We start from the raw sequence: 27940 nt of genomic DNA, 5'->3' as shown, positions 1-27940 counted from the left end.
GTTTTGATGTTGAGTGGCTGTCTAAAATTCATCAGTGGTCGTTAATTCTGTGTAGTAACCAAGAAAATGAGATCATAGGATAAGAAGGTGAAAGAAATGCTACATACGGTTGCTTGGAGCATTCTTCATGAACTTGAGAAGTTCTAGAATTTGTGAAAATTTTGGATGCACAACCTCTACTGCTATGGATTTAAAAGAGCTGCTAAGATAGTTTTAACAGTTTTTAAGTATGTTCCTGGGACACCACTTGTTGAAGATGCTTACCAGGCACTGGCAAGAGTCCCAAGAGCAGTCCCTGAACATGCTGAAGGAACTGTAACATATGGTTGACCTAGATGATTCTTAAATATTCTCTAGGAGGAACAGATGATGCAGATGATACGGGGGATTAAATCTGCCCTGATCATGGCAGTGCCGAAGAGAGGCTGAGTCAGCATATGACTTACTGTAGTTTTAAAGACAAAGGGGATTCTTCTTTCAATCTGTGTTTTTTCTCAAAAATTTTAAGTTAAGACCCTGTGATGGAATTGTGTCCAATTAAAGGCCATTTTCTGTTTTGCACCCAATGCTGCAATGTATTACATTAAGTTAGTTTGAAAATGTTATGTTTTCCTTATTATCTAGGGTTTGTTATGATTAGCAAACATAAGCATTCTTAAAGGACACTTGTACATTGTTTTGAGGGAAGATTTTACCCTTGGCTAGTGACAGCTTCATATCTTGTTATTACTTGGTATAAACAGATATTAGATCTGACTGATCTAATATTAACAAAGCCACTGGTATTAATACACATCTAGTGAGTGGCTTTGTCATCTTTTATGCATAAACTCTGCATCACACCATTCTATTTTTATCTTGGGTACTAAATGTCATCCTGTCAAAACTTTAATATAAAGTTGTTTTGGTGTGAGTTTAAGAATCATATGGCTCTTTTTATAGTTGATTCATACGTGATCTATCTAAACATCATCAACATGCTTTTATTTCATTCCAGATTTACTGGGGATTATCCTAGAATTTATGACATGGCAGTAGCCAAACCTGGAAAGGACACCAGCCCATTAAAGAGCACACTCAACCCACACAAGTTAATGCAACTAAATGATCTAAAATGAATGTATTTGGGATTTAGGATGAACACACAAAGAAAAACTAACCTGAAATATGCTACAAAAATATTTTACAATGTAAAATAATTTTATACTGTATTTTTTTTTTTTTTGTGGAGTGGTGCAGTAGTATATACTGCTTACCAAGAAACCATGTACTGCTTCTCTGTAAGCTACATTTCTCTAGGGATTCTGTTTTTTGTTAATTGTGACCAGTTTAGAACTGGTTCCTGTTTTGTATCTGGTACTTCACAGTCCCTTAACTGATAAAGTAGATTATTTATATATATGGTATTGTTATCCATTGTGTCTATAGTTTTAGTTTGGTATTTTCAGTAGAAGCCGTTGAACTAACCAAAGATGTTTTTTTACTTTTTTCTCCTTAGCTTGTGATCTGATGACCCAAGGCATCCTGGCATTAGTGACCTCCACAGGCTGTGCATCAGCTAACGCCCTGCAATCACTGACTGATGCCATGCATATCCCCCATCTTTTTGTCCAGAGGAACAATGGAGGCTCCCCTCGGACAGCCTGTCAGCTCAACCCAAGTCCTGATGGAGAGAAGTACACACTGGCAGCCCGGCCACCAGTGCGACTCAATGATGTCATGTTAAAATTGGTCACTGAGCTCCGCTGGCAAAAATTTATTGTTTTTTATGACAGTGAATATGGTGAGTAATTAAATGATTTTACAGTTTGCTTATTTGAGGTGGATATGTAATAGGTAAGCATGCTACTTAATTTGCTACATTTTCTGATTGTCAGTACTTACAAGATTACATGTGACTTTCAATGCTGTGTTGTTAGTGCCCAATACTATATATTGGTTTCTTGTTCACTGTTGCTGTTGTAGCTAGGGGCAAATCACTGAAAATGCTGGTCCCTATTACTTTCTATTGTTTTATCTTTTTTATTTTTATGCTATTTCTAAACCAAAACTCCATAAAAATTGAAAGAACTTGGATGTCAGATGGGCGGCACGGTGGCGCAGTGGTAGCGCTGCTGCCTCGCAGTTAGGAGACCTGGGTTCGCTTCCCGGGTCCTCCCTGCGTGAGTTTGCATGTTCTCCCGTGTCTGCGTGGGTTTCCTCCGGGTGCTCCGGTTTCCTCCCACAATCCAAAGACATGCAGGTTAGGTGGATTGGCGATTCTAAATGGGCACTAGTGTATGATTGGTGTGTGGGTGTGTGTCCTGCGGTGGGTTGGGACCCTGCCCAGGATTGGTTCCTGCCTTGTGCCCTGTGTTGGCTGGGATTGGCTCCAGCAGACCCCCGTGACCCTGTATTTGGATTCAGCGGGTTAGGAAAATGGATGGATGGATGTAAGATATTGGCTCAAAAATAAATCATTTATTAGGTTATTGATTTCATCTGCAGTTTTCTAGGTGTGAAAAGCATAAGCAGTCTGCAATTTCAATGCTTATTGGCAAATGTTACTATGTGCATTTCAGCACTTTTACTAATTTATTTTATAAGTGCTAAGTGGCCATGTTGGATATATGTTTGTGTGTATCTTAAAGGATGTGAAGTAGACATTATTGTTTTCTGTAATGCTTTTTTTCAGTGAGGTATGCATTGAGCACTTTAGATTATTTCTTGTTCTAAAGCAGCTAGCAGGAAGGTGCATGAGCAGCACTCCCATTTCTGAATTGATGCTAGTAAAGAGAAGCTGGTTAAAGCATAATGTCATGTCTTGTTGTACTCAAGTTGACTCGAAAGCTGGCATATTGTAATCTTTTTAGTTAGCCAATAAAAGGTGTCATTTTGCTTGGCTTTTCTCTACATTCATAATGGCTAATACGGTACAACACCCTAGTACCACAGAGTTTTATCAACTCTAATGTATAAAGTAATCTTTAAATGCATCTGAGGCATCTTAAATTCTTAGTTTCTTCAGATTTTCCCTCTGCTTCACATCTTGCCTGAAGAAGGGGCCTGAGTTGCCACAAAACCTTGCATATTGTAAACTTTTTAGTTAGCCAATAAAAGGTGTCATTTTGCTTGACTTCCCAATTCTGCTTCCAGAATGTTTTGTCCAAGGAGGTTGAGCAAAATATGTCAGTATATGTAAATAAATTGTTTATTTATATGAGTGTGTTTTTCTGTGTAGCAATAGTACATTTCTAAATGCTTACTTTATATAAGTAAAATTAATCTGATCTTTTATTATATATTCAACAATAATTTTAAAACACTTGTTTTCAATTAATTTGCCCTATGCTATATCCATATCCTCAAATGACACTAGAATGGTATGATATGTTAATATAATTGACTGCAAAATTCACATGCTGAGGTCTTTCACTTTAGTAATATATCCTTAGTCAACATTTTCATGACATGTTGATATCCTCACTTGACTTGATACATATGTGTTAATTTACTCCACTAACTTTTTAGCATATAAATATCTTCACATTGATGTTATTAGCTGACCGCGTAATGACATGCTGTCATCTTCAATTAACATTTTAATGTCAATTTGTTGTTAGATTAACTTCAACTAACAGGCTCATGCCCTGGTGTGATATTGTTTGTATCTAATTTTCTCATGGCACGTTGATGTCTTTAGGTAATATTAAGGCGATGCTGCTAATAAGGTGATATTTTCTGTTTAATTCTCAGATAAGATACAGTGTTTGTGTCCTTAATTAAATGTCTGATTTAAAAAGTCTTAAGTTCATATTTAACTGTTTGCTGTAGTGGTTTTCAAGTATAGTGCTGGGACCTCCCATGGCTGCTGGTTTACATCCGATTGCTTTCTTTAACTTCTACCATAATTAGGCAAGCTATTTCTATGTTCTTCTTGTGCCAATCCAGAAACTACAAACTACCTATGTTAATTTATTAGTGAATGAAGCAAACATTTATGTTCTTTAGCCAGGGATGATTTAATTCTGTTTACCTTGTTTTTTAATATTTTGTTCTTGTCTAGTTAGTCATTATTTGTTAATAAGTACACAATTAGGTAACACTGAAGTAGCTACAGCTGTTCTTTATTTTTCACTGTTGTTTGAATTGGTGTCTACTCCACTCACCATTAGTTGTCAGTACAATTAAGAGAGCAAACTCTACAGAAAAAAATTAATTATAATGAAAAAGCAGAATTAAACATATAATGATGTGGGGGAAAAAATCCTAATATCCTATAAATAGACATCTCATACTACTACACATTTCTGAATATAAAATAAAAGAAGGGAAAAAGGTCAGCTAATTAAACAATGGGATCAATTAAAGGTAAAAATGACTTACTGATTATGAAACTATCTGGAACTAAACTCTAGTCTGCCTCCTGTATCTTCAAAGATGTACAAGTTCATTTAGATTTGAACTAATGTGGGCGTGTGTGAGTGGGCCCTGCTCTGTGCCTCATGCTGCTCGGATAAATTCTGGGCCTCCACTGCCATTATTTGTATTAAGGGATTTGTTAGGTTATTTTAGATTAGCCTTCAATTTCAATTAAACTGAGGGTCTCAGTTTTCAAATCTTAATTTGTATCGTATGTGTTTTTTGCTTGTTAGTGTTAGCTGACATGCTGTTCATTCACATTTTGGGTAATGATCACGTATTAATTGTCTCCAATCATGTTTTATTTATGTAGTGCTGTAGATTGCCAATCAGTCTTTTTGCACAGGCCCTATTTTGAGTCACAAGGTTTATAATCCCTAAATTAATCAACGTTTATTTTATGTTGCAAATCAGAAAGTATCAACCATCTACTATGCCTTACTTCTTATTTACACCCCAAGTACAGGGTAAGGCGTGATTTCACCAAAGCATAAGCAAGATTCAGTACCACCACTGAGTTTTAAAATATAGAACTTTTAAAACTCAGTGTTTGACATTGAAGTCAAAATTGACAAATGTCTTTTTTTCAAAGCCCTAATTTTTATGCCAAATTATGTGAACCTCTGAGCCACGGTTAATCTGCTGTTGGTATTGGCTTTAGAAATTTGAACTTTTAAAATTCAAAGTTGACTATTTGGAATTCAAAGAAAATTTCATAAGCTCTTATGTAAGTTGTCCATACAATTTCATAAGTATCTGTCCATTTCAAATTACACTGTACACAAATTATTTACTAAAGAAACATAAACATACAGTGATCCCTCGCTATATCGCGCTTTTACTTTCGTGGCTTCACTCTATCGCGGATTTTAAATGTAAGCACATCCAAATATATATCACGGATTTTTTGCTGGTTCGCGGATTTCTGCGGACAATGGGTCTTTTAATTTATGGTACATGCTTCCTCAGTTTGTTTGCCCAGTTGATTTCATACAAGGGACGCTATTGGCAGATGGCTTAGAAGCTACCCAATCAGAGCATGTATTACATATTAACTAAAACTTCTCAATGATATACGATGTGCTTCCCCGAGCGGATTGTTTGATTTTCTCGGTCTTTCTCTGACATTCTCTCTGCCTGACGGAGGGGGTGTGAGCAGAGGGGCTGTTTACACAGTGGCTGTTTGCCTAGTGGATACGGACACTCCTCTACAAAATGCCGCTTTATCGCGGTGCTTCGGCATACTTAAAAGCACGTATTGATTTTTTGATTGTTTGCTTTTCTCTCGCTCTCTCTCTCTGACATTCTCTGCTCCTGACACGTATTCTTTGAAGAGGAAGATATGTTTTAATTCTTTTAATTGTGAGAAAGAACTGTCATCTCTGTCTTGTCATGGAGCACAGTTTACACGTTTGACTAAAGGGTGTTAATTCATGTCTAGAGGGCTCTAATAATGTTAACAGTGTGGGAGAGTTTATAAGGGCTTAAAATATCTAAAAATAACCATACAAACATATGGTTTGTACTTCGCGAATTTTCATCTATTGCAGGGGGTTCTGGAATGCAACTCCCGTGATCGAGGAGGGATTACTGTATTCCAAAAATTCTCAAAATATGTTGTAGAGATATCAAAATATATTTTAAGATGATTTTCTTCAGGGAAACACTACGTCATATATGAAATATGGAGAAAATAAGAAATATAATTTATGTTGTAGCACAAGATAAGCTCAGAAAATATGGAACCACTTTGGACACAACTTTCAAAAGTTAGAGCTTTCATGTAAAAAAAATAAAAAAACAGATTGACCACTTAGTTTGAAAGAAGCTAAGATTACAATTACATAAGTTACTTAATTTACAAAAAGATGCCAGATGAATTGTGAACCTTGATGTGAACATTATAACAATTGCTGTCCCTTAAACATATTTACAAAGAGTTTTAAAGTGTACAAACCTCAAGGGCAAGAGAACATTTGCCGAAAATTACGCAGATGAAGCTGAAATAGATTAAATATCAACATTAAAGCTTGTCAACAGTCTACCAAGTTTACAGTATATGGAGTAAGTACATCAGTAGCATTATTTTACACAACATTGATAACAAAATAATGAACATGATATGGTACTGAGGATAAGTGATGTCAAAATATTTTAAAAGAGTCCACAACCTAACAGCAACATTCTGATTACATTGACTTCCAATGCATTTTTCACAAACATAGATAACTGAAAAAGTATATCTTACTAGAGTGTAATGAACATGTGACAGAAATACACCTGTAACAGAGAAGTAAGGACAATCTTTGAAAAATTTCATAGATGGAAGAAATGGTATCAACAGCTCAGCAAAGGTCAGGGTTCTCTTAAGTATAACTTACATTGAAAGAGATAATTAGCAAGAATCAACACTGAGTGAATGCGTACTGTACACCTTCTTAAGCTGTTTCTAAAAATTGGCAGGGAGTAATTGTATGTTATTAGTTTACAATGAAGTGAAGATTTGCAAGCACTAAAGTTATTGATGCATGCAACCTGCTTACCCATAGCAGAAGTAAACTTTGGAGTCATCTTCACATCAGCATATGGGCATCTCAGTGAACATAATATCCTGATGGAAGCATTCTGATATCATCTAAAAATAGAACCTTTAGAGACCCTTTTGAAAGGGAGTTGCAAGGAACTAATTCATCATCAAAACAATTTATTTAATCAAGCTGATGAAGTGTTATTGGCAGACATCCACAGGTTTATATCTCACCATCAGTCTAGCATACATATAATACATTTCAGAGTGGTGCTGGAGTCCTATCCAAGAAGGAAAAACTGAAAGAGTTGATGATCACAAAAAATAATATAGATTTCATATTGAATTAAAAGTAAGTAATGTGATTTTTTTATTTATTGCTGTGACAACTTTTACAAGCTTCATTCCAGTAGAGTTTAAACCAAACTGAAGTAACAAACAGATAGTATGAAAAGAATAAAATCATTCCAACAGGACTCGATAAAGGCATAAATAAAAAGTGCACCTTTAGTAGACCTAGAATTAGAGACAAGGTCAGTAACATCAGAAAGAAATACAGGCAAGATGGCAATGAGAAAAAAGAGATATAAGTGGAAATAAAAGAATGAACACAATAAAAAGCAACTAGGTTGTGAGAGCTTTAATCTTATGTTGAAAAGAGAGACAAAATTGTAGAAAGGTGGTAGAATATGAGAAATCTGTCTTTTTTAAAGTATGAAGGAGATTCTTTAGAAGGCTAAATTACCTTTCTCTTTTATTAATCACTTCCGCAGTAAGTCCCCTATGTAGTGTCAAAGGTTTCAAATAGGTGGGTTTCCGTAACAATAAGGTATGAGAGATACACAAGCTGTTCCTGCCAGATTCATGACAAGCCCATTCACCTTTTTCAAGAAGCTTCATGAAAAGTACACTACAAAAATGTACAACACACAACAGTGTAATTTAATTTCTATGAAAAAGTACAATCAGTGAAAAGTACTGTATATGTTTCAGCAAGGAGAATTCAAAGTGGCTGAAACAATGAACAATATTGAAAAATACTATAGACATAAAATATTTATGCAATGATGTTATTATGAAATCTATCTGATATTTATTCACTTGCTTTTGTAGAATCAAATGTATACTTAAATAAATGTCCTTTAATAAATGGAATTGTTAAACCTGCATATTCAAAGTCAGGGCCTCAAGAAGTGAAAGCCCATTTTAAAAGCAAAATAATTCTGAATATTAAAAGTTAAATAAGAACAGTGAATCTAAATGATCAACGCTTCAGCTGGAATCAATATTTTCATTTTCCATTAATTCAGAATTCATATGTTCATCTTCCATTGATTTAGTCAATCCATTTTCTGAAACAGCTGTTCTTTAATTTGCCATCAAAATAATTCTTACCAGAGCATAAATCTGTTTTCTGATTGTAGCATGTCCATGAGCTAAGTTATTACCAAATACAGTACATACTGTAATAATGAACTTGGAAGATCAGTATTGTAGGCGAAGTCTAATCAAGCTCAATTTGTTAAATTTTCTTGATTATATATATTAACAAAAGGATACAAAATCATGTATATTAAAAAAAAAAAACTTAACCATCATGACAACTGATGAGCCATCTTTATGGTATTTATATTTTTAAACACAAGTATAGAATAGAATACTTAATTTTTAAAAAAAATTAATGAACTGTACCTGCACTTTTTAATCATTTGCAATATATCAACTTAGGTAAATTGAATATTAAAGCTTTTGTTTTAACTTAATTCTTTAACTTTAGGGTGATTTTTGAAATTTCAGAATATCTTGACTTTTTTTACATTTGGCAAATGTGAGTATTTTGATCCTTTTTTTTGTTTGCTCAGATTTAACTTGATTTACTGATTCAGTTTGTTTTAAGACAAGGCATCTATTTCAAACAGAAAAACTATCCTTCTGTCTAATAAAAACAAAATGACTTTAAATGCAGTTGTCTTTAGAATCCAATTTAAAATTAAAATGCACTACAGTTTCCAATACTCTAGACTTGTGTCTGGCTGATTGACATCATTAAACTAGACCTGAAGGAGTGAGTGAGTTAGTGTGGATGCACGAACGAGTGTACCCTGTGATGAACTGGTGTCCCATCCAGTGCTCATTCCTGTCTTGCGCTTGTGATAGATTTCAGCGCTGTTGAAACCTGTGTTGATATAAGCAAGTTCAGAAGATGAATAAATGAGTAATAAATCCTCTTAGATCTGATTAAAGCTGTGGCTGTAATTCTCTCAGATTTTTAATTAATATTTACTGCATTGACTGCAGATTTATTTTATGATTAAAGTATTGACATGGCAGATTAATATTATCACTATAAAGATATGTTTTCAATATGAAGAATACATCCAAATAAAAACAATTCTATATCTTCTCCTCACAGAGAAATGAGCAAGCAACATTTCTAGTGAAGCTACTTCTTAAATAATCACCATCAATGTCATAATATTCAAAAACATATTACATACTTAATGGCACATGACAGAATCTAAATAAGATTATTTTGATTATTAAGCTGCATCCTGCGGAGAATCTATGCTGACATTTGGTGAAATGAGTTATTTATGTGGTATTTCCATTGTAAAATGTAAGACTATAATTGAAATTTCTTTTGTTAATTATGTACTTCAGTTAAAAGATAAGATTTAAAAGAAAACAAGTTTTGATGAGTTAATTGAATGCCATTATGCGTCACAATTGACCCAAATGTGTCCCAAGTCTATAACAACATTAGTTCGTTATTTCATTATAAAATATATTATTCTTTAATTAAAACCATGAAGGATTTCTTGTGACCCTGTGCAAAGGTCAAATCTTTTCAATAAACTTTCATTCACAAATTAATTGCTAGTCCATAAAATCATGAACACTCAGATTAAAATCCAACTGCCAAGAACATGTATTTTGGCAAGGAAACAAAAGTTTTGTGTTCCACAATGACAGAATTTGTTCATAAGCTGTGAAAAACAGAGCAATTTATTTTTTATGAGATGATTTGTAGACTCACTGTGTCAAAATTGTTTTCAAGAATACTGCTATGTGAAGAAAGAAATATATTCTGTCTGCTGATAATTCTGCGCTACCATAACCAAGAGTAACACACTGCAGGCTAACAGTATACAGGAGCCTTTTTTCTTGTAGAGTTCGATGTCACACTAATTAATACAAAGCCATTTATAATACAAACCTTCGTTTTTTTTGGCATGTCAGATAATAAGCTGTCAGGCTGCATTTAAGAAATTTTCCTCATGGTGTCTCTGTAGGCATCCCATATTTGACAATCATTGGATTACTGACACAGGCATTTAACTAATTATACAGTTAGAAACTAAAGCAAGTTGTGTATGGCAAAACAAAGGTTCTGCTCCTGATATTTTGAATATTTGTAGCAACAAATAATTCAAAAATGTCAAGATTCCAATCATACGCATTATGAACAAATAAGTGATTATCTCCTTTCATTTGCCAGCAGCGGCTAAACGGTGCAACCCACACCCTCTTACTGAGCATTCCAGTCCTTCTGCTGCTGAAATTTCTGCTAATGCAGTTGCCGCCTCTAGTAGCTTATCCAAGAATCTCCTGACCTTATGAGGGACAGAAGCCAATCACAAAGCATTCACCCAAGAAAGATTAGGATTTTAAACAAAGCTGCAGACTATCAAAAAAGAATCAACTTCCTATATCTCTCATGAGACAAAACTTTTAACAGATGCTCCTTTGTTTTTTGGATTGCCCAAGAAGGGAAGTCATCTTTGTAGACCCCTGTCATTCAGCTCTTGCTGGTTTGTGAGAGGGACATAGGGTTTCCATATTTTTTTTACTTTGATTTTGTTTGGCTATTTTGGTACTTTTGACCTCTTGGAGGCTCATTTATAAAATGTTTGATTGTGAAAATATGTGCATGGCAAAAACCAGGAAAATGTGTACGCTAAGAAAAAAATCAGAGTCATAAAGCCTTCTATACACATTTCTATCCATTTACTTTTTTAAGTGACACTCATCTTGTAAATGTGCCTCCCTTCCTCCTGACAAGTCCAGACTCTGCCACCTGCTTTCAAAAGCATCTGGCTGTTCTCTGCAGCTGAACATGCAGATCGTGTGTTGAATTATAGCACCTTTCCTCTGTGTTATGGGGTTCTGAGAAAGGGGTAAGGTACGAGCACATGAGCGGGTGGCCACTATCACCTGACACATGTAATGACATAAATGCTGATAAAAATATGAAAAACTGAGGGTTCAGCTAGTTACCTTATTAATAAGCCAGCCACCACGTACAATACCATCATTTCTGCCAAAACTAGTTTGCCTCAAGATAAATGTATCACTAGTTGACCCAGGCCACAGAGACATGATATTTGTCAGTCTTATCTTAGCATCACATATGTCTTGTGTATACATACACTGTAACTGATTACAGTTAACAAAAGCAGCTTCACTCTCGCTAGATTCTCTTTATTGCAATATGAGTGCAGTAAAGTGATCTGATTACATTAGGAGAACCAGGCACTGACACAAGTTGTGTTTTTATGTTGATAAAAATATGTTATGTTTTACATATGTATACCCACACCATATAAAAACTGGATGTAGCACCTTCTCAGTTAGCTAATGGTTTACAGCACAGCAGGTATAATGGAATGAAGCTTGGCCAAGATATTCCCGACCTGTCTGCCAATTTCCTGAGAACTGACAGCAGGTTGAATATATAACCCCACCTCCTTTTCTATTCTGTTTGCCCTTTCTAAAAATGTGTATCCCTCTATGTTATACTCATCCCCATCTTTGTTATTTTAGCCTGGTTTGACACTTTCAATTCTGCAGTTGGTGCCCCCAGGCAGTGTGCACCCTTTAGATTGCGGCTTGTGATCATGACCTGCCTATCTCTACCTGTCTGGTCTGGAATCTCCTCCCACTCTACCTTAAGGGTCCACACTAAAAGGCACCTGGGCCAGATCCACCAATTCTCTACTACAATGCAGGCCAGCCAGTTCCTTCTCCTTCAATTCAACAACCCTGAGCTCAGGGTTCTGGATCATCTGGCATCTCCTGCAAATGTAACCCTCATAGACGACTTGCTACTCCAAGTTGTCATCTAAAAAGTCCATCATCCAACAGGACTTGCAATGCACTGGCCTCATTATCAATTTATTAGTTAGGAATACTAAAACTGACTTAACATTTTTATTTTATTAAAAATAAATGATTTAATTTAAACTGTAAAACAAAAAAAAATTAAGCCAAAGTAATTATATTAAAGAACTGCTACATTTATTTTACACCTTCTGACTCATTAAGCTCCTGTAGTATTCTCCACCTCGACTACATGCTATTTGTTTCTTCGTATGAGGTTAACTTTACTTTTCTCTGACAATTCTCCTTAATTATGCCCTTATTACTCCTTACTTAAAAACCCTCCAATCACACCATTTGTACTCCTTTTTATTAATGAATCTCTACACTGTCAGCCTCATAACTGCTCTACTTTTCTGATCGCTAGAAAAACGTGCTTATTTAATATCCGCTGCTAGTTAACTTGTTACTGCCTTGACTGCTACTTCGTTTGTGCCCAATCTGTGTCTTAAAGAGGGCAACCTCATACCGCTGAACCTTCCTCTACCACATTGAAGTCAACCGTTGTCTTTCTTTTTTTTCCCCAATAAGGAAATGGTGTTTCTGGTATTTATAACTAATTTATCGCTACTACGCTGGTTATTTACTTACAGAGATGCCATCGTCAGCTACTGCTGCTTACTACTCTGCCTTGGTGATGCTAGTGTGAATACAAATATCAAGAACAAGTACACATAACACATAATCAGTAACTTTTCCAAACACACCCCATACACCAAGCTGCTCTTTTTCCTGTGAAAGTGTAAAAAAGCAAAGAACCCTGCTGAATGGAAAGAAAAAAGCTTTAAAAATTCCCACACGTCTCCTTAATGGCAATCAAAATACGTTTTTAGGAGTAAAACACATTTTTAATCAACTCTTACACCACAGGAAACAACAACTCTCACCTGCTTCTCTCTCATTTGCAAAAATGACATCAGCCCATCATTACTCCACAGCATTGCAGTACGTCTCCAAAAGCATGAATTGGAGACTCATCTTTGACAGAAAATGTTGTAGACCTCCAATGAAAATTATAATAAAAATATACAAACCTCCAACTCCTCCCAAAAAAAAACAAAAACAGTTTTGTTGACCCTTCACTGCACCTTCTTCCACTCAGTCTGTGCAATCCTTCCTAATAACAAGGTCTAGTTATCCTAGTGTAAATAATGTTAACACTAGAATGTTGAATTCCATACATCTCTATTCAAATATATTATACTATAATTTGTTGTCTTGTTTATTATAATTGAAGAATTAAATAAACTATCATGTTTTACACATTTTTTATCTTGTTAAGACAATCAGCTACATTGTGGCTTGTTTCCAACATAAGTGCTTCTAATACATAGCAATTCTGAAGTCAACACTTATTCTTGAAAAAAAAGTGTTTATGTTGACATTTAATTTGTTGCTTTCAATATTGATGTATACACACATTCTGGTTAATTATGTTTTTATGCTGATGGGTATATACTGAACATTCTGGTTAATGTTTTAGTGAGCACAAAATATAAACTATTTATAAGTATTAATATAATGTATATCATGTATATCTGGAATGGTAGAAGCAAACATATAGCCTGAATCAGACACTTTAACTTTATTATCCTCTTGATTTTGTGGCATAATAAGTTGCAGAAAATAGAACTACACATAAAAGAGAAGTAGTAAGCAAAGTCAATAGACAAACTACACAGAATCCTAAAACTTTTCCCTGTGAATTCTAGCTCTCTTAAGATTTTCTAAAAAATATCATGGCATTGAATCACTATGGACATTCCATTGAAAAACACTTAATTTCAAGGCATAAAGAAGAATTTGTTTATATTCCATTTGTTTTTTCTTTAACTTAAGCATAAGCATAGAATGAGTAACACTTCAACCCACTGTTAAAAATGTCTGTACTGTGAAAGCATCTTTTACAGTTGGGAAGAGTAAGCCCAGGATAGATTCAATTCACATTCTCATGTGGGTGAACCAAAGATTTTGATGAGAAGACCAGTTATTTTCTATGGAGGGAATCACCTGAAACATACAGCTACATAATGAAAATATTACATTTTCTCGTATGATCAGTTTTATACGTATTCTTTACCTTGTGACATTATTTCCAGTGAACTGAGTACCAAGAAAACTAAACAAGGTGTTCCTCTTAGGAATGTGTTATTTGGATAGACATCACATTTATGTACAAGAGTACACCCGAAGGGTGCGAGGCAGTCTTTTGGTCTTGGAACCCCTAGAGTGTAATTTTCTGCCGCTGGAGTTTTTATATTCCCCACGTTGTAATGGAAAAAACTTCCTTCTGTTTTCAAAAGAGGCAGTCACAGAGCCCAGAAGAGGATGCAGAACATTTCTTTATTTTCACAGAGTTATGCACAAATGTCTCAGGCCGTGGAGTGAGCAATTAATTAAATAATTAATTTGTTTTTATACTTCTAATTACATCACCTTATCACATCATCTGACTCTTAATATGCAGGACTATATTACCTCCTCTAATCAACTAAAGCCACCAGTAATTTCTACCATTATTCTGAACACCGCTTCGTTAAGAGTAATGTTTTGCAGATTGTCCTATTGATCTTAGCACAACTTCATAGAAGGGGTGTATGGGTGTTCCCTTTAGTTTATCCCCGCTTTCTGGTAGGGTGCTCATTACTCATTTACCTCATCCTAACCTTGGAAAATTATGTTGGTATCTTCTCGGAGATGAGGCAGGGTCTACATGTGCTTAAGCTTTAAGTTAAATGCAATTAACCCTCGAGTTACATTAAATCCTTTTTCTTATATTTAATAATTCACTCTGTTATCGCTTTGTGGGGATCAAACTTCAACACCCGAGACAAAGCCTCAGATGTTGTGCCACAGTGGCTGGTTCACATATTTGACACGGTGTAAATTGGAGTATTATATGCATAGGCCTGATCACAATGTGATATCTGAGTTGTTACCAGGTCTTCTCGCAACTGAGAGGACGTTCTAAATGTCTGCCAGCTGGCTGACCACCCACATGGTAACCAACCGAATTTCAGATTGTGATAAGACCTATATATATATATATATATTGTGAATGGAACCCGGGCACAGACAGGCAGACATGTTGTTTTCCACCACCACACATTTATTTACAAGTCTATTTACAATGTTCAAAAGTGCACACACAAACCCCCAAAGTCCTGGCCACACACTATGCCTTTCTTAGGGCCGCCTCCACTCTTGCTTCTCCTGCTTTGTCCTACTTCCACCCAACTCCAGCCTTGAATGAAGGGAGGCGGCCCCATTTATCTTCACCCGGATATGCTCCAGGTGCTCCCCGGCAATCACCCGCTGACACGCCCCCGTGTGGCGGTAGTGCCGGCTGTACTCCCGGAAGCATTTCGGGTGTCCCTGCTTCTCTTCCCCCCAGCACTTCCTGGTGTGGCGGAAGTGCTGAGGTCCAGGGTTCCCAAGGCATGGGGTGCCCCCTGGCTGTGACCACTGGCCCCTACAGGGCTGGGCTTCCAAACCCTCAACCCGTGGCCCCCAACCAGGGTGGTGGCCCCCACGTGATCCAAGGTGGACACACACCCTCTTCTGGTCCCTCAAGGTGTCCCGGCCGGGTCATCACCCCGGCATCCCTGACAAAATATATATATATATATATATATATATATATATATATGACCTATGTATAGACCTATGTAGATATATATATATATATATATATGACCTATATATAGACCTATGTAGATAGATATATATATATATATATATATATATATATATATATATACATATATACACACACAGACAAATTATTATATATTTACTAAAAATTTCATACAATACATGTTTGATTTAAATTCTTTTGTCATGTCCTGTATTTTATTACTATATTCATTTGTTATTACAACCTGTGCAATGCACCTTGAACTGTATTTTTGTGGATGAAATGTGCTATATAAATAAAGATAATGTACTAACTTTTGTCTGTGATTGTCAGTCCGTTTGTATTAAAAGTGAAAATATATTGACATACATGAATAATTTAAAATAAATTATGTATGTTTATGAAATGAGTTCTAAAGATACATGTTGACTAGCACACCTTCTGTAATACACTACAAAAGATGCATCATTGCAATCTCTGGAATCCTCCTTCTATACCAATTTTGGGAATCAATCTATTTTAATGTTCAAATCTGGGGTGAACACTCCATTTTTTTCTCGTCTTTTAACTTGCAGTCTTTTTAGACCTGTTCCCGCAATAAAATGTCTATACTTTGAACTAAATTGGTCTACTAGCTGTGGAGGCTTTGGTCAGAATTTTATCAGTTTCTCCTACTGTATTGTTTATGCAACCTTCATTTTGCTGTTTTTAAAACAAAGACAATTCATATATTCAGCTTGATAGTCTAATATGCCTTGCAGATATTTTGGAACGCTGTAAAATCTTTTGAGGCAGTTGCTCTTTTGTGGCACTTCAGCCCACTGATATTTTTTAATAAAGTGCTTAATATTGGAGATCAACCTATATTACTCCACGCTGGGAATTCCCACACTGAGCAACTTGTATGATAGGCTAGGCTTCCTTAGATTTTAGTATCCTTTGCTGAAAATCTTCCATTCCATCTTCTTCCTTTTTATCTACAGCTTAAATCTGTCCTCAGGGCATGTGCAATTTATCTTTCTCCTCACTTACCAAAACATCCTCTGCACCTTCACTGTCCGTTCAGCTTATTCTGTTAAACCTCTTTCTACTATGTATAGTGCGTCATTCTGTGTGATGCTGGCCAGGTACATCTCCCTATAATTCAGACCTGGGCCTCTGACCTTCACTCATCTAATCATATGTGCCAGCATACTATTTTTAAAAACATTAAACCTGTTTCAAAACGTTTTTGTGTGAATCACCAGCACATACAATACTGTTTTGTTCAGTGAATGTATTTTTCATTAGGTCTAGAGTCTTAAACACTCTGTAAAATTTGCCCACTTAACACTTAAGGATTTTTTTTTCCTGCTCATTCTGGGACTGTTTTTGTCATCTATCTCTACTTATGCTGCACCTATTGTGATTATAACTGCTCCTTACTCTCCTCAGTTATTATTGCTTTTTGATTTCTCTTCCTTTTGCTTTCTATTTTTTTTATAAGTGAGCACTTTATGTTCAATTGCTGCCAAAATCTTGCTGGTCTTTAACTGGCAGAATCTGGCTACTACCACATTTAAAGCTTGGATCTCTTCTTTTTTTAGCTTCATTATGCTAGGGTTATCTGCAGCACACATCAATGGTTCTTCTGACATTACAGTTTCAAATTGTGAGCATATTTTCTCATTAGTTGAAGACTACAATAACAGTGGAATGTTCTTCGTTTAATATCATCTAATTCTGCTTAACCATTCTATCCTTCAGTCTTTTTAGTTCCTTTTTTAATCTGTCTTCGAGGTGTGCTTTAGAATTGTGTCATGGTGATGTCGCCTTACCTTTCTTTTACCCTCTGGTTATTTGGAGGTTATGGGGGGTTAGTGAGTGGATGAAGTTGAGCGTTAGGGGAGGAAGCTGGCAGGTTATGATTTTGTTATATGGTTTATCTCTTTCTTGACGTCATGTTACCTTTCCTATATCCTTCAACAACTGGACACCTCTGTATTCATTTCAACATCAATCAAAACTTAGTTACCATAAAAAAGTTTACCTCCTATTATAAGTAGGTCTTGCATTTGCCATGTGCTCTTGTTTATATATTATACTGAAATGATATCTAATCAAACACATGACTTTGAACTGGATTAATTATGTTTTAGAATAGTGTTATGGGTAATTATTAAATAATGCTACTTTTCATAGCACTTGTTACAATGTGTCAGGTTTAATGGTATCAGTAAGTGCAACTTGTTTTTGCATTTATTTCTAATTGTTGTGTCTGACATTTAATATACTTTGATACTAGGTTTCTTTCAATTAAATTCTCTTTTTTCACAGCTGTATTCCACACGTAGGCTCTAAGAGGGTAAAAGCAGGAAATCATTTAAATGTATGAATTTTGCACAAGTTTATCTACACTTTCCTATGCTCAGTGTGAGTCTTATTTAGGAAACATGTGTCTAACCTGAGAGGATCTAGTTGAAGGAAGGAAGAAAAGAAGGAATGTTTTGGGGTGCTGTTCTGTCTAACTGAATGTGGCTCCTAAAGTTGTCCGATTTTTTAAATATGTTAAATATATTTCTAAAGGGTTAATTTGAATATAGGCATTTAGCTTTGAAAGAAGATACACCACCATACAAAATGTGGTGTACAAGAAAAATAAGTGAAATATATATATATATTATTGCATAATTCAATAATTCAATATAAACATCCCGGTATAAAGGCACAGCATGAGCTTATTGTACTTCAAAGTCTGGATTGCAGCATTATAATTTGGTTGTCTCTTCCAAGATTTTGCACAAAGAAGAAAATATCCAAAACTGCTCGGTTTTATTCGTTATGTTCTAGTTTTTCAAATGACAAAGGAACATAGTTCCAGAGAAGTGTAAATTATATATAGTTAAAGATGTTGGTTTGCAAGAGCAATTTGGCTGAAAATGCATATAGCATGATTTATCAATGGGGTTTATGTTTCTTTGACAATAAAAGTATACAATAACGCTGTTGGATACTTTATGTATCAGTTTTCTTTCAAAAATCTCTATAAAACAGTATTGCTAAAAATAGTAATTTATAATGATGACATGTAAAATTGTTCAATTAAAATGGAAGGTGTAGTAATAAATCGTGGTCAGTAAATGTGTTGTTTAACCTTACTGACATAAGAGCCTGACAAATTTAAAAGATGTTTATGATAGCTTTATTGACACAAATTAAAATACAAACTTCAGGAGACACAAGGAAGCAAGGGTAAGACATGAGGAAAATGTAACGCTTTTGTTTGTTGTTTATGAAAACCTTTTGAGCTTAGCCATTTAAATTTAATCTGTTATAATGACTTATGTCTATTTAAAGAAATGAAATGTGTTTGGAGCTATGGCTGTGCCACATAAACTTAACAGTTATGTTGTTCTTAGTGTTTTCTGTGAATATTACTGAAAATTCCTCAATGAATCACTACCATTAACAACATACCCATCTGTGTTAAGGAATTCCAATGATTATTTTAAAGTTATTATGGTGTTTTAGGAGTCATAGTGGACTTGTCTCATTCTACATCCAGACAGTATACAGAAGGGATTAGGAAGGCCAATAAGATATTGCCTTGTAAATCGCCTTAGATAAAGTCATCTGCTACATAAACAATAATAAAAGGCTGAATACTACAAGTGTGCTTACCAGTTCTAATATCAGACTGTTTTTTACATAGAATAGAAAGATTCACAAACCACACTGTTTTGAATGTTTTAGAATAAATGTGTAAGGTAAATCTAAATCTACAAACCATAGATATAGAAACCATGTCAGTATGACAAGGTTTGCACATAATTTATATACGGTATATTAATTGTATACTAAAGATAAATAAATATGATTCTACACCTATTTTTGTTATTTACATTGCTTTGTCCTTTTTAAAAGGCTTAAATATAAATAAATACATTTGAAATTATAATCTGTTTATATAGTGGAAAAGCTGACATCTCAAAATCTGAAATTCTGAATAAAAATTAAGTTAAAACATTATGATGCTTGATAATAAAGTCTGCAGGGCACCTTTTGTTCAAAAATTAGTCTTCACTGGAGTTATAATTCCAAACAATGGAAGCATTATCAGGTTAGTATGTCTTGCTAACACAATACCTTATTCATCTATTCAAATTGTATTGAATTCTAGTGTTGCTCGCAGTATAGAATTCATAGGAATCTATGACAACACATTTTTTTCATAATTTGGTATTTGAATTCATAATACATTACACCGGAGCCAGTGTATTATATCACATTTCAGAATATACACACACAGTGTTATCAATGGTATTGTTTCTCTGACCTTGCATAAAAGCTAATATTATATCACTGTTGATGACACATAATATTTTCGTCTCACAGTTTATTGCTTTGTCCAATGGCATTCTAACTTCTAATGTCTATGTAGAATGCATCAGATGCTTTTCTTGAGCTGTGCCATTCCATTTTTTTATTCAACTGCAGTATATCATCTGTCTCACATTTTATTTCTCTCTGGCATTTAATCTGCCTTCATCACTCATTATTTCATAACACTTCTTCTATCCATGTATACCACTGAATTTCACTGTTTATTTTAAACAGGGCTTTTCCACTCTTCATCTAGCTATTTCAGTCTTTATTTTCATATAGCAATATATTTATACAAGACTTTTTCTATTTAACTCTTCAGCTTTTTTTTTCAATTTAGCACATTTTATCCATCCATCTGTCCATTATCCAACCCGCTGTATCCTAACTAGAGGGTCACGGGGGGGGGTCTGCTGCAGCCAATCCCAGCCAACACAGGGCGCAAGGTAGGAAATGCCAGCCCACTGCAGAGCACATTTTTATGTATCTGCAATATAAAAGTATCTTTTTCCCTTTATTATATGTAACGTCAGTTCTGTAAATCTATCTGCTTGTAACAAAGCACTTTACAGATACAGTGACAGCTAGAGCAAATAAGGTGGGGCGGAACCAGCAACCTTTTTGTATATGGTTTAGTTCTTTAGTCATTTTGCCATACTTTTCCATCTATGCATTTATCCAACACAATATTTTATGTGGTGAATTTTATATCAGTACACATACCTTCTTTATACTTTGTTACATACCACCTTTTCCAATTATCTATAACAACAACATTTATTTATATAGCACATTTTCATACAACAATTTAGCTCAAAGTGCTTTATATACTGTAATGACAGAAAGAAAATTACAAGGAAAGAAAAACAATTAAGATAAGGCAATAATATTAAAGAATAAGTAACAACAAAACAAGGTAAGGTCAAACAGCCAGGATGACAGAAAAAACAACTCCTTTTAGGCTGGAGGAAAAAAAATAAAATCTGCTGGATTTCCAAGGCCAAAAAGGCTTCCCAGTCCCCATTGGGCATTCGACCTTACATAAATGGTCTTAAATCAATCCTCTTTGTTTTCAGATTTCACATGATAGGATTTGATGATGATGGTCTTGTGGACAGCTGGGGCATCCCCCTTCACTCCATCATCAGAAGTGGCTGCATGGTGCCTTGATCTATTCACTTATATCCTTATTTTTATGTCACTTTTTCTATTGATCTATTGTAGTGCCCTGCAAGGAAAGAAAAAACACGCCAAATAATGTTTTCTTAATGCATGCAAAAACTACTGTCTATTTATTGAATGTGCTTTGATTATATACAACTGTTGCCTGTTCCCTCATCACCCCGCCTCATTCTACACTTCAGTGCATGTGAATTGTGTCTTTAGAGGCGTAGCGCTTCCAGCCTCTACACTATCTTTCACATTCATTATTTTTCCTTTTTATATGTACAGACAGATACCTGTCTTGCCTATGTATCTCCTGCTGTATTTGCATTTAGTGCCTTTCTATCTGTACATTCTTCAATCTGTCTCACTTGTTTTTTGTATAACACCCTTTTTATACATACAATTCGCAGCCGCTCTGTTTATTTGTATAGTGGCTTTAAGCATCTGTTTTGTATTTTGGTTAATTCCTTTCAGGTCAATTATGATGCATAACTTGCATTTTGTAAAAGGTTTCTTGCTGATACACTGAGCATTGTAGTTTAAGATTTTATACCATTCTAATTTGTAATGTCCATTTAGATTTGGGATATGCAATGTATGTTTTGAAAATGATTGTAGGAAGTATAACAGTTATAAAAGGATCATCCTCCTTTGTGTATTTGCTGACAGAAAAGACTTTACACTTGTGTACAGGGTGGCCCAATGTACAAATCTGTTGAACCGCAAAACCATGCTGCTCTTCCAGGTAAAGGCTTTGCATGTCCCTGTACCAGCAATACAGCAAGTTTTGACCAACCCTTATCATTAAAGGCCATGTCATGTCATTTTCTAACCTGTTCAATCCAGACTAGGTGGTCTGGAGCCTATCCTATCAAGCATAGGTGCAAGGCAGGAACAAACCCTGGAAAGGATGCCAGTCCATCACAGGGCAAACACACACACACACACACAAATCCACATACCAACCACAATCTAGGACTAATTTAGCATTGCAACTTTACCTAACTTGTATGCCTTTGGACTATGGAAGGAAATCAATGTGCCCTGAGGAAGCCCACACAGACACAAGGAGATTGCAGGTTCTTCAATCTTCTTTAACCTCTATTAAGGTATATTTGGAGGCTAAGCATATTTTGTTTCACACTGCTCCAATTTATTTGTAAAAAAAATCCTAAAGAAATAGAGATATTGACTTTTTCATTGCATTGCATTTCAAAAATAGGAAACCAGTTTGTTAACATTTTAGTGTTAAACTCATTTAATGTATTATTACAAAAAAAGCTATTGTACTCACTATATAATGAAGCACCAATTTTCATACACTGGAAAAATGATTCTCATTATATTATAACATTTTATCGATTTGTATTTAATGATTATTGCTGCCACTGCTGGCTGTTCTGTAATCTTGTGGGTTGCTTTGTATTATTAGCGTGTCTGCTTTTTGAAGCACCTGACAATGTCAAAAGCTTGTTGTGCTATATATTAAGTGAAGAGTTGTCAATTTGATCATGCTTTTATTTACAATATAATGTGGTATTTTATAATGGTTAAAATTTTCACTCCAAAGGAATTTTCTTAGCATGAAAAATCATAATTGTTACCAGATTTTAGGGGTTGTCAATTTATCAAAGTTGTTCCTCACTTTTTAAAATGTTATTCTGAACCCAAACCAACCATTTACTCCACAACTCTTGACTCTTATTTCAACAAATACAAAAACCGCCTGCACTTGATTTCAATGTTCTCCAAACGAGGTAATATACAGGTTTTGTCAACAAAGATAAATATTACTAAAATGTAACACTGCAGCAATTTTTCACCTTTGTGAAAACAGGATGCCCTTTTAAACTTAGCATCATCTTTAATACTGTGTTCTTCTAATATCCCAAATGAAACACAATGAGCCTTAAAACTTGTCAGCATGTAAAAACAATGGGTTAAAGTTGTTTTCAACTTCTAATTTCAATAAGCCATTGTAAACATTACCGCCTATTTCTCCACATATGCAAAAATAACAGTACATAAATAATGTGTTCGTACTACCACTACTAATGGGGGTTTTCATCTCTCCTTAAAGGATTTTTCTGGGCTTTCCCTCTGTACTGTGCTACACCAGCTTTACCATGACTATGCCTTTCCATAAATATATATATATAAAAAATATAAAAATGTACATTACTGTATATGTAGTTGATGAATGTGTATGAGAGGTGGAAAAAATATTTTGAGTCTCAACCTGAAAGAGCTATTTTACAGTGCATGGCCAATGTTTAATACTAAGATTTGTGAATTACACGTTTCTAGCTATGTTTCTTATTTCAGAGTGGTCGTTATGACCATATGAAGGAGACTTGTTCCAGTTCACTCTGACTAGACTACATCTCACCATAGAATTTCAGTTTCAGGCTCAAAACATTTTGAAGTGTGATCTTAATTTCAAAATATAAAGAAAAAGAAAACAAAACAAAGAAAAAAAATATATATTGCCAAAAAGATCACAGAAAAACATTATGAAGGTTTGGGGCTGCCACCCGTATAATATGTCCTGGCTGCAAAAGGTTAAAGTTTTGAGCAGATCTTTAGAGATCAGAGTCCACAGCACCAGAAGTGATGTCATCGGAGGTGCAAGGACCGGAAGTGACATCATCTGAGGAGCTGCAATCGGAAGTGAATGGTCAGCAAGGAATCGAGAAAGGAAGTTACTGCACCCCGCCGCCGCCTGGTCAGATGTGGAATTACCATTATTCAAGCCCTTTAGTTGTCTCCTACTTGCATATGTGTGACTATATATATATATATATATATATATATATATATATATATATATATATATATATATAGAGATATATATACTGTGTGTATATATATATATATATATATATATATATATGTATATATATATAATGTATAGGAATTTACGTGTTAAGTCTTTTCAGAACATAAATTTTCTGTTTTGAGCATTTGTAAAAATGTAATATGTAGTACTAGATGTGCTACCCATTTAAGATGGTTTGATATCTAAGTAATCAATGTAACCCTCATCTTTTTTACTTGATACAAATTTTTTCCTTTTGGTCTGGTATAAAAATATGCACCCAGTCCCTTTCCTTTTGGCCTTTTCTTCTTTAAATAGAATCCCCTGTTTTTGCCACTTACTGATTATAAGTTCAGCAACAGAATTACTGCCTAGATAAAGCAAACATGGAAGCATGAAAGGTCATTTAGTAAGTCAGAGTACAGTTTTTTGGAATATCTAAAAAGAAATTACAGTATGTCTTAACTGAAGAACCTTAAAGCATTGTCACTATTTATGTTTGCCAAAACAGCAAACAGTATGTTTTCAGGTAGTAAATATTCATTGAGCATTTACGCCAGAGGACAAAGGCCAATAATCTGAAGAAAAGGAATTAACACAACTGTAGATAGGCAATGTAAAAATATTCATCCATTAAATTTCCTTACCCATTAATATATCACTGCATTTGTATTATAACCCACTTGATTCTGGTTAGGGATGTGAGGGCTAGAGAACATTGGTAGAATTGGACACATGGCAGGAACCAATCAAGAAGGTGGCAGCCCAATGCAGCGCACATTCCTACTCATCAACACCCACTCATACATGGACAATCATTTGGAAGTGGGAAGAAACTAAACTCTCCAGAGAGAAATTCAACACAAACACTTATTGGGCTTTGGTTCAACCTCACCAGTCTCCTAGAGTTGTTAATAAAAAAAAATGCTAACCACTGCAGCTAAACTGTAGAAATGAACAACTGTATATTTAGAGGAAAACATGTCACTAATAATTTGTAATCACAGAGCAACATTCACAGCTATATTTCAAGCATTTTGTGCACTTTTTACATTGGGATTTTTTTTGTTCAAAACAGCTGAAATGAACAAGGTAGTGATGAACTCTTTGTGGCACACATCTGCTTGTTTACAATTAAGTGGTACCGCTTCTCTAGGTGAGGTTGAATATGTTGTTCTTGCGGTTCCAGGTAAAGAAGAAAGTATAAATAAACAAATTCAATTAACTTATAAAAAAAACAAACAAATGGATACAAAACAGCTTGTTCAGACATAAATAAATTTATTTAGGATTATGTTAACCATAATTCTTGATGCTGTAAGGAAAAGGAAGCTTAGTAGTTTCTCACAAATTCTTAATCTTGTAATATCACAGGTCATTTGCAAATCTTTTATTATCTTTCATTTATAATAATCTTCTTTTGTGTATTCAGCCTTGCATGCAGGATTCTTTAGAGAATTTTTTTTAAATGATGTACAGAAATAACATAAATTATGCAGCTGCTTGAACATCTGCTTGTGCCCTGTTGGTTGGTTCATGGGTGTTCGGATTTGATTGTACATCTTACTGACAAACTAATGCTAGTGTAGTTTTACAGCAGACCAAAAATATGTATGCTTTTAAAAATTCAAGTTTATTTGGCATATGTGAACTTCAACATAACATCAACATAATAACAATAATAAAATAGTTCCTGTACATGCTTTTTAGTATAGATTAATGCCCACATACAATGCATCAAGTGGACACATTTTTATGTACACTTGTCTCTCCCATTTTTGACTGTTCAGTAACTGCAAGCATGGTACAAGTGTAGATAATGTATTTGAAGACATGATACATTTAAAGAGAAGACAAAAGGCTTTGAACTTTAGACAAGACAAGGCAGTGAACTCTAGATGAGAAAGCATGAATGTATGATGAACAGAAATTGATTGTAATGTTCAGATGCAATCCTTTTATAGATATACAATGTATTTAGAGTAAGGCATCACCCACAAAAACATCTATCCAAAGGTGGTCCAGTTGTCAGAAATACACCATTGCCAAAAGTGGCCATAAGATGAGGCAGCATTTACATAGATGAGACAGGCAATATTCCTTGAAATAAGATGTTGTGATGTAAGAGTTATATCATAGAGTACAACTCATTATTCTTCATCATTGGTAGTGTATGGCAGCCAATGCCCTAACTAATTCTATTCATTAAAAACAGTCACAAAAATTAAAAGCACAAAAACATTGCAAAAATAGAAGATAATTCCTGTTTTTAATCATCTTCATCAGGGGTCCTCAATCACTGTCCTGGAGGGCCGCAGTAGCTGCAGGTTTTTGCTCCAACACAGTTACTTAATAATAAGTACTTATTTTGCTCAAGTAACACTTCTGCTTCACTTTAGTTGACTCGCTTGTTAAGCTTTTGAACCCTTATTGCTTATTTTAGTCTTAAACAGCTGTTGTCTTGGTTTTTAATTGCTCCTATTTAGCAATAACATACAAATGACAAAAGAGACCAGCATTTCTCCATTTATCGTGTTACCATTTACACCTGTGTGTATTTATCATGCACTATTGGGTTTAATTAAATATTTGGAAGGAAACTGAAGAGAAAAAAGTGAAGGACTGAGAATTACTCATCGATTTTAGCCTTCAAATTATTTAGAATTTTAGAAGATATCCTTAGAAAGGGGAAGAAAATCTAGGATATGAGAATTACCTGACATAGCAGAGTTAAAGCACTAACAAGCCATGAAATTAAATTATTGGCAAGAATTGCTTTCTAATTAAGCAACCGGGCTAGAACAAAAACCTGCAGCCACTGCAACCTTCCAGGACTGAGACTGAGGACCCCTGATCTACATTAATGAGAGAAATAAATGAAGTCAATGGATATATCATACCAGGTGACAACATTGCAAGCCAAAGTTGCAGTGTAATGAATTAAGGTGTACTTTTGTAGATTCATTGATGTGAACAACATTTGAATTCATCAATATATCTAAACATAATTAATGATCAGGAGCAGGATTTCAAGAGAGCAGTGTAGCCATCAATGAATGGCTTTGAATAATGCCAGGGACATTACAATAAATCAGCATTTAATGCAGTGGCCTTTAAAGCCACCAGATTTTAGTCCATTTAAGCATTAATAGATGAGGTGGCACAAGAAGCTCAAATAAAGAGACTTACCACTAATGACGATCAGTGAATTTCACCAAAGCTTTGAATTTTCTGCATTTGCCCTTATGCATCAAAATATTTAATGATAATTCTGCTGTCCTCTGGATCTGTAACAACCAAAATTGATGGGACTGCCCCCTGAGTATATAATGCTGATCATTTGCATTACAGACTCTGTGGGACGAGTTATCAGTGCTTCAAAAAATAGAATGAGACAGTTATTTCAATCATGAGACACCACTTTGAATGTTGTGCCTTTAAAAGACCTAGATTTTTTTATTTTTTTTATTTTTGACTATGATTTTGGTATTTCCACTTTGTTTTGGTGAAATATATGAATGCGCGTCTCTGACTGCATACTTTCTTCATTGATCTCACTGAGGCACGATGGAGCAGTGGTTAGCACTGCTGCTGCACAGTTCAGGTCACCTTTTTGGCCACAATAATCTGTCCTGTCGCAGATGTTTCCCCTCAGCCCTCAGGGACACTTTAAAGACAACCATACCATTATAATCCAGTCAAGTCTAGTTCAGTTTGTCCTTCACCATTGATTTTAATGCAGTTCTCCAAGTTTGGTGAATATCGTGAACATCTCCGTGCTTTCGGGGAACTTACAGCAAAGAGAACTCTGTAATGTTCATCTTTCACTACTCACCATCAATAACCTGCAAAAGGTATGGGACAGTTT

At 34.9% G+C, this 27940-nt stretch overlaps 1 protein-coding gene across 2 annotated transcripts in view; it reads left to right on the top strand.

The window, feature by feature from the left end:
- Positions 1–27940, top strand: part of LOC120539274 (glutamate receptor ionotropic, delta-1-like) — a 1446518-nt gene that overhangs the window by 589152 nt on the left and 829426 nt on the right. For both annotated transcript variants that reach the window (XM_039769204.1, XM_039769195.1), the window contains exon 3: positions 1499–1783. In XM_039769204.1, coding sequence (XP_039625138.1) covers positions 1499–1783 — 285 coding nt within the window. The remainder of the gene's footprint in view (positions 1–1498; positions 1784–27940) is intronic.

This window comes from Polypterus senegalus, chromosome 1, assembly GCF_016835505.1.
Source record: "Polypterus senegalus isolate Bchr_013 chromosome 1, ASM1683550v1, whole genome shotgun sequence".
Lineage (NCBI taxonomy): Eukaryota > Metazoa > Chordata > Cladistia > Polypteriformes > Polypteridae > Polypterus > Polypterus senegalus.
The sequence above is the reverse complement of the archived record's forward strand: the minus strand, read 5'-3'. Positions and strand labels throughout refer to the sequence as shown.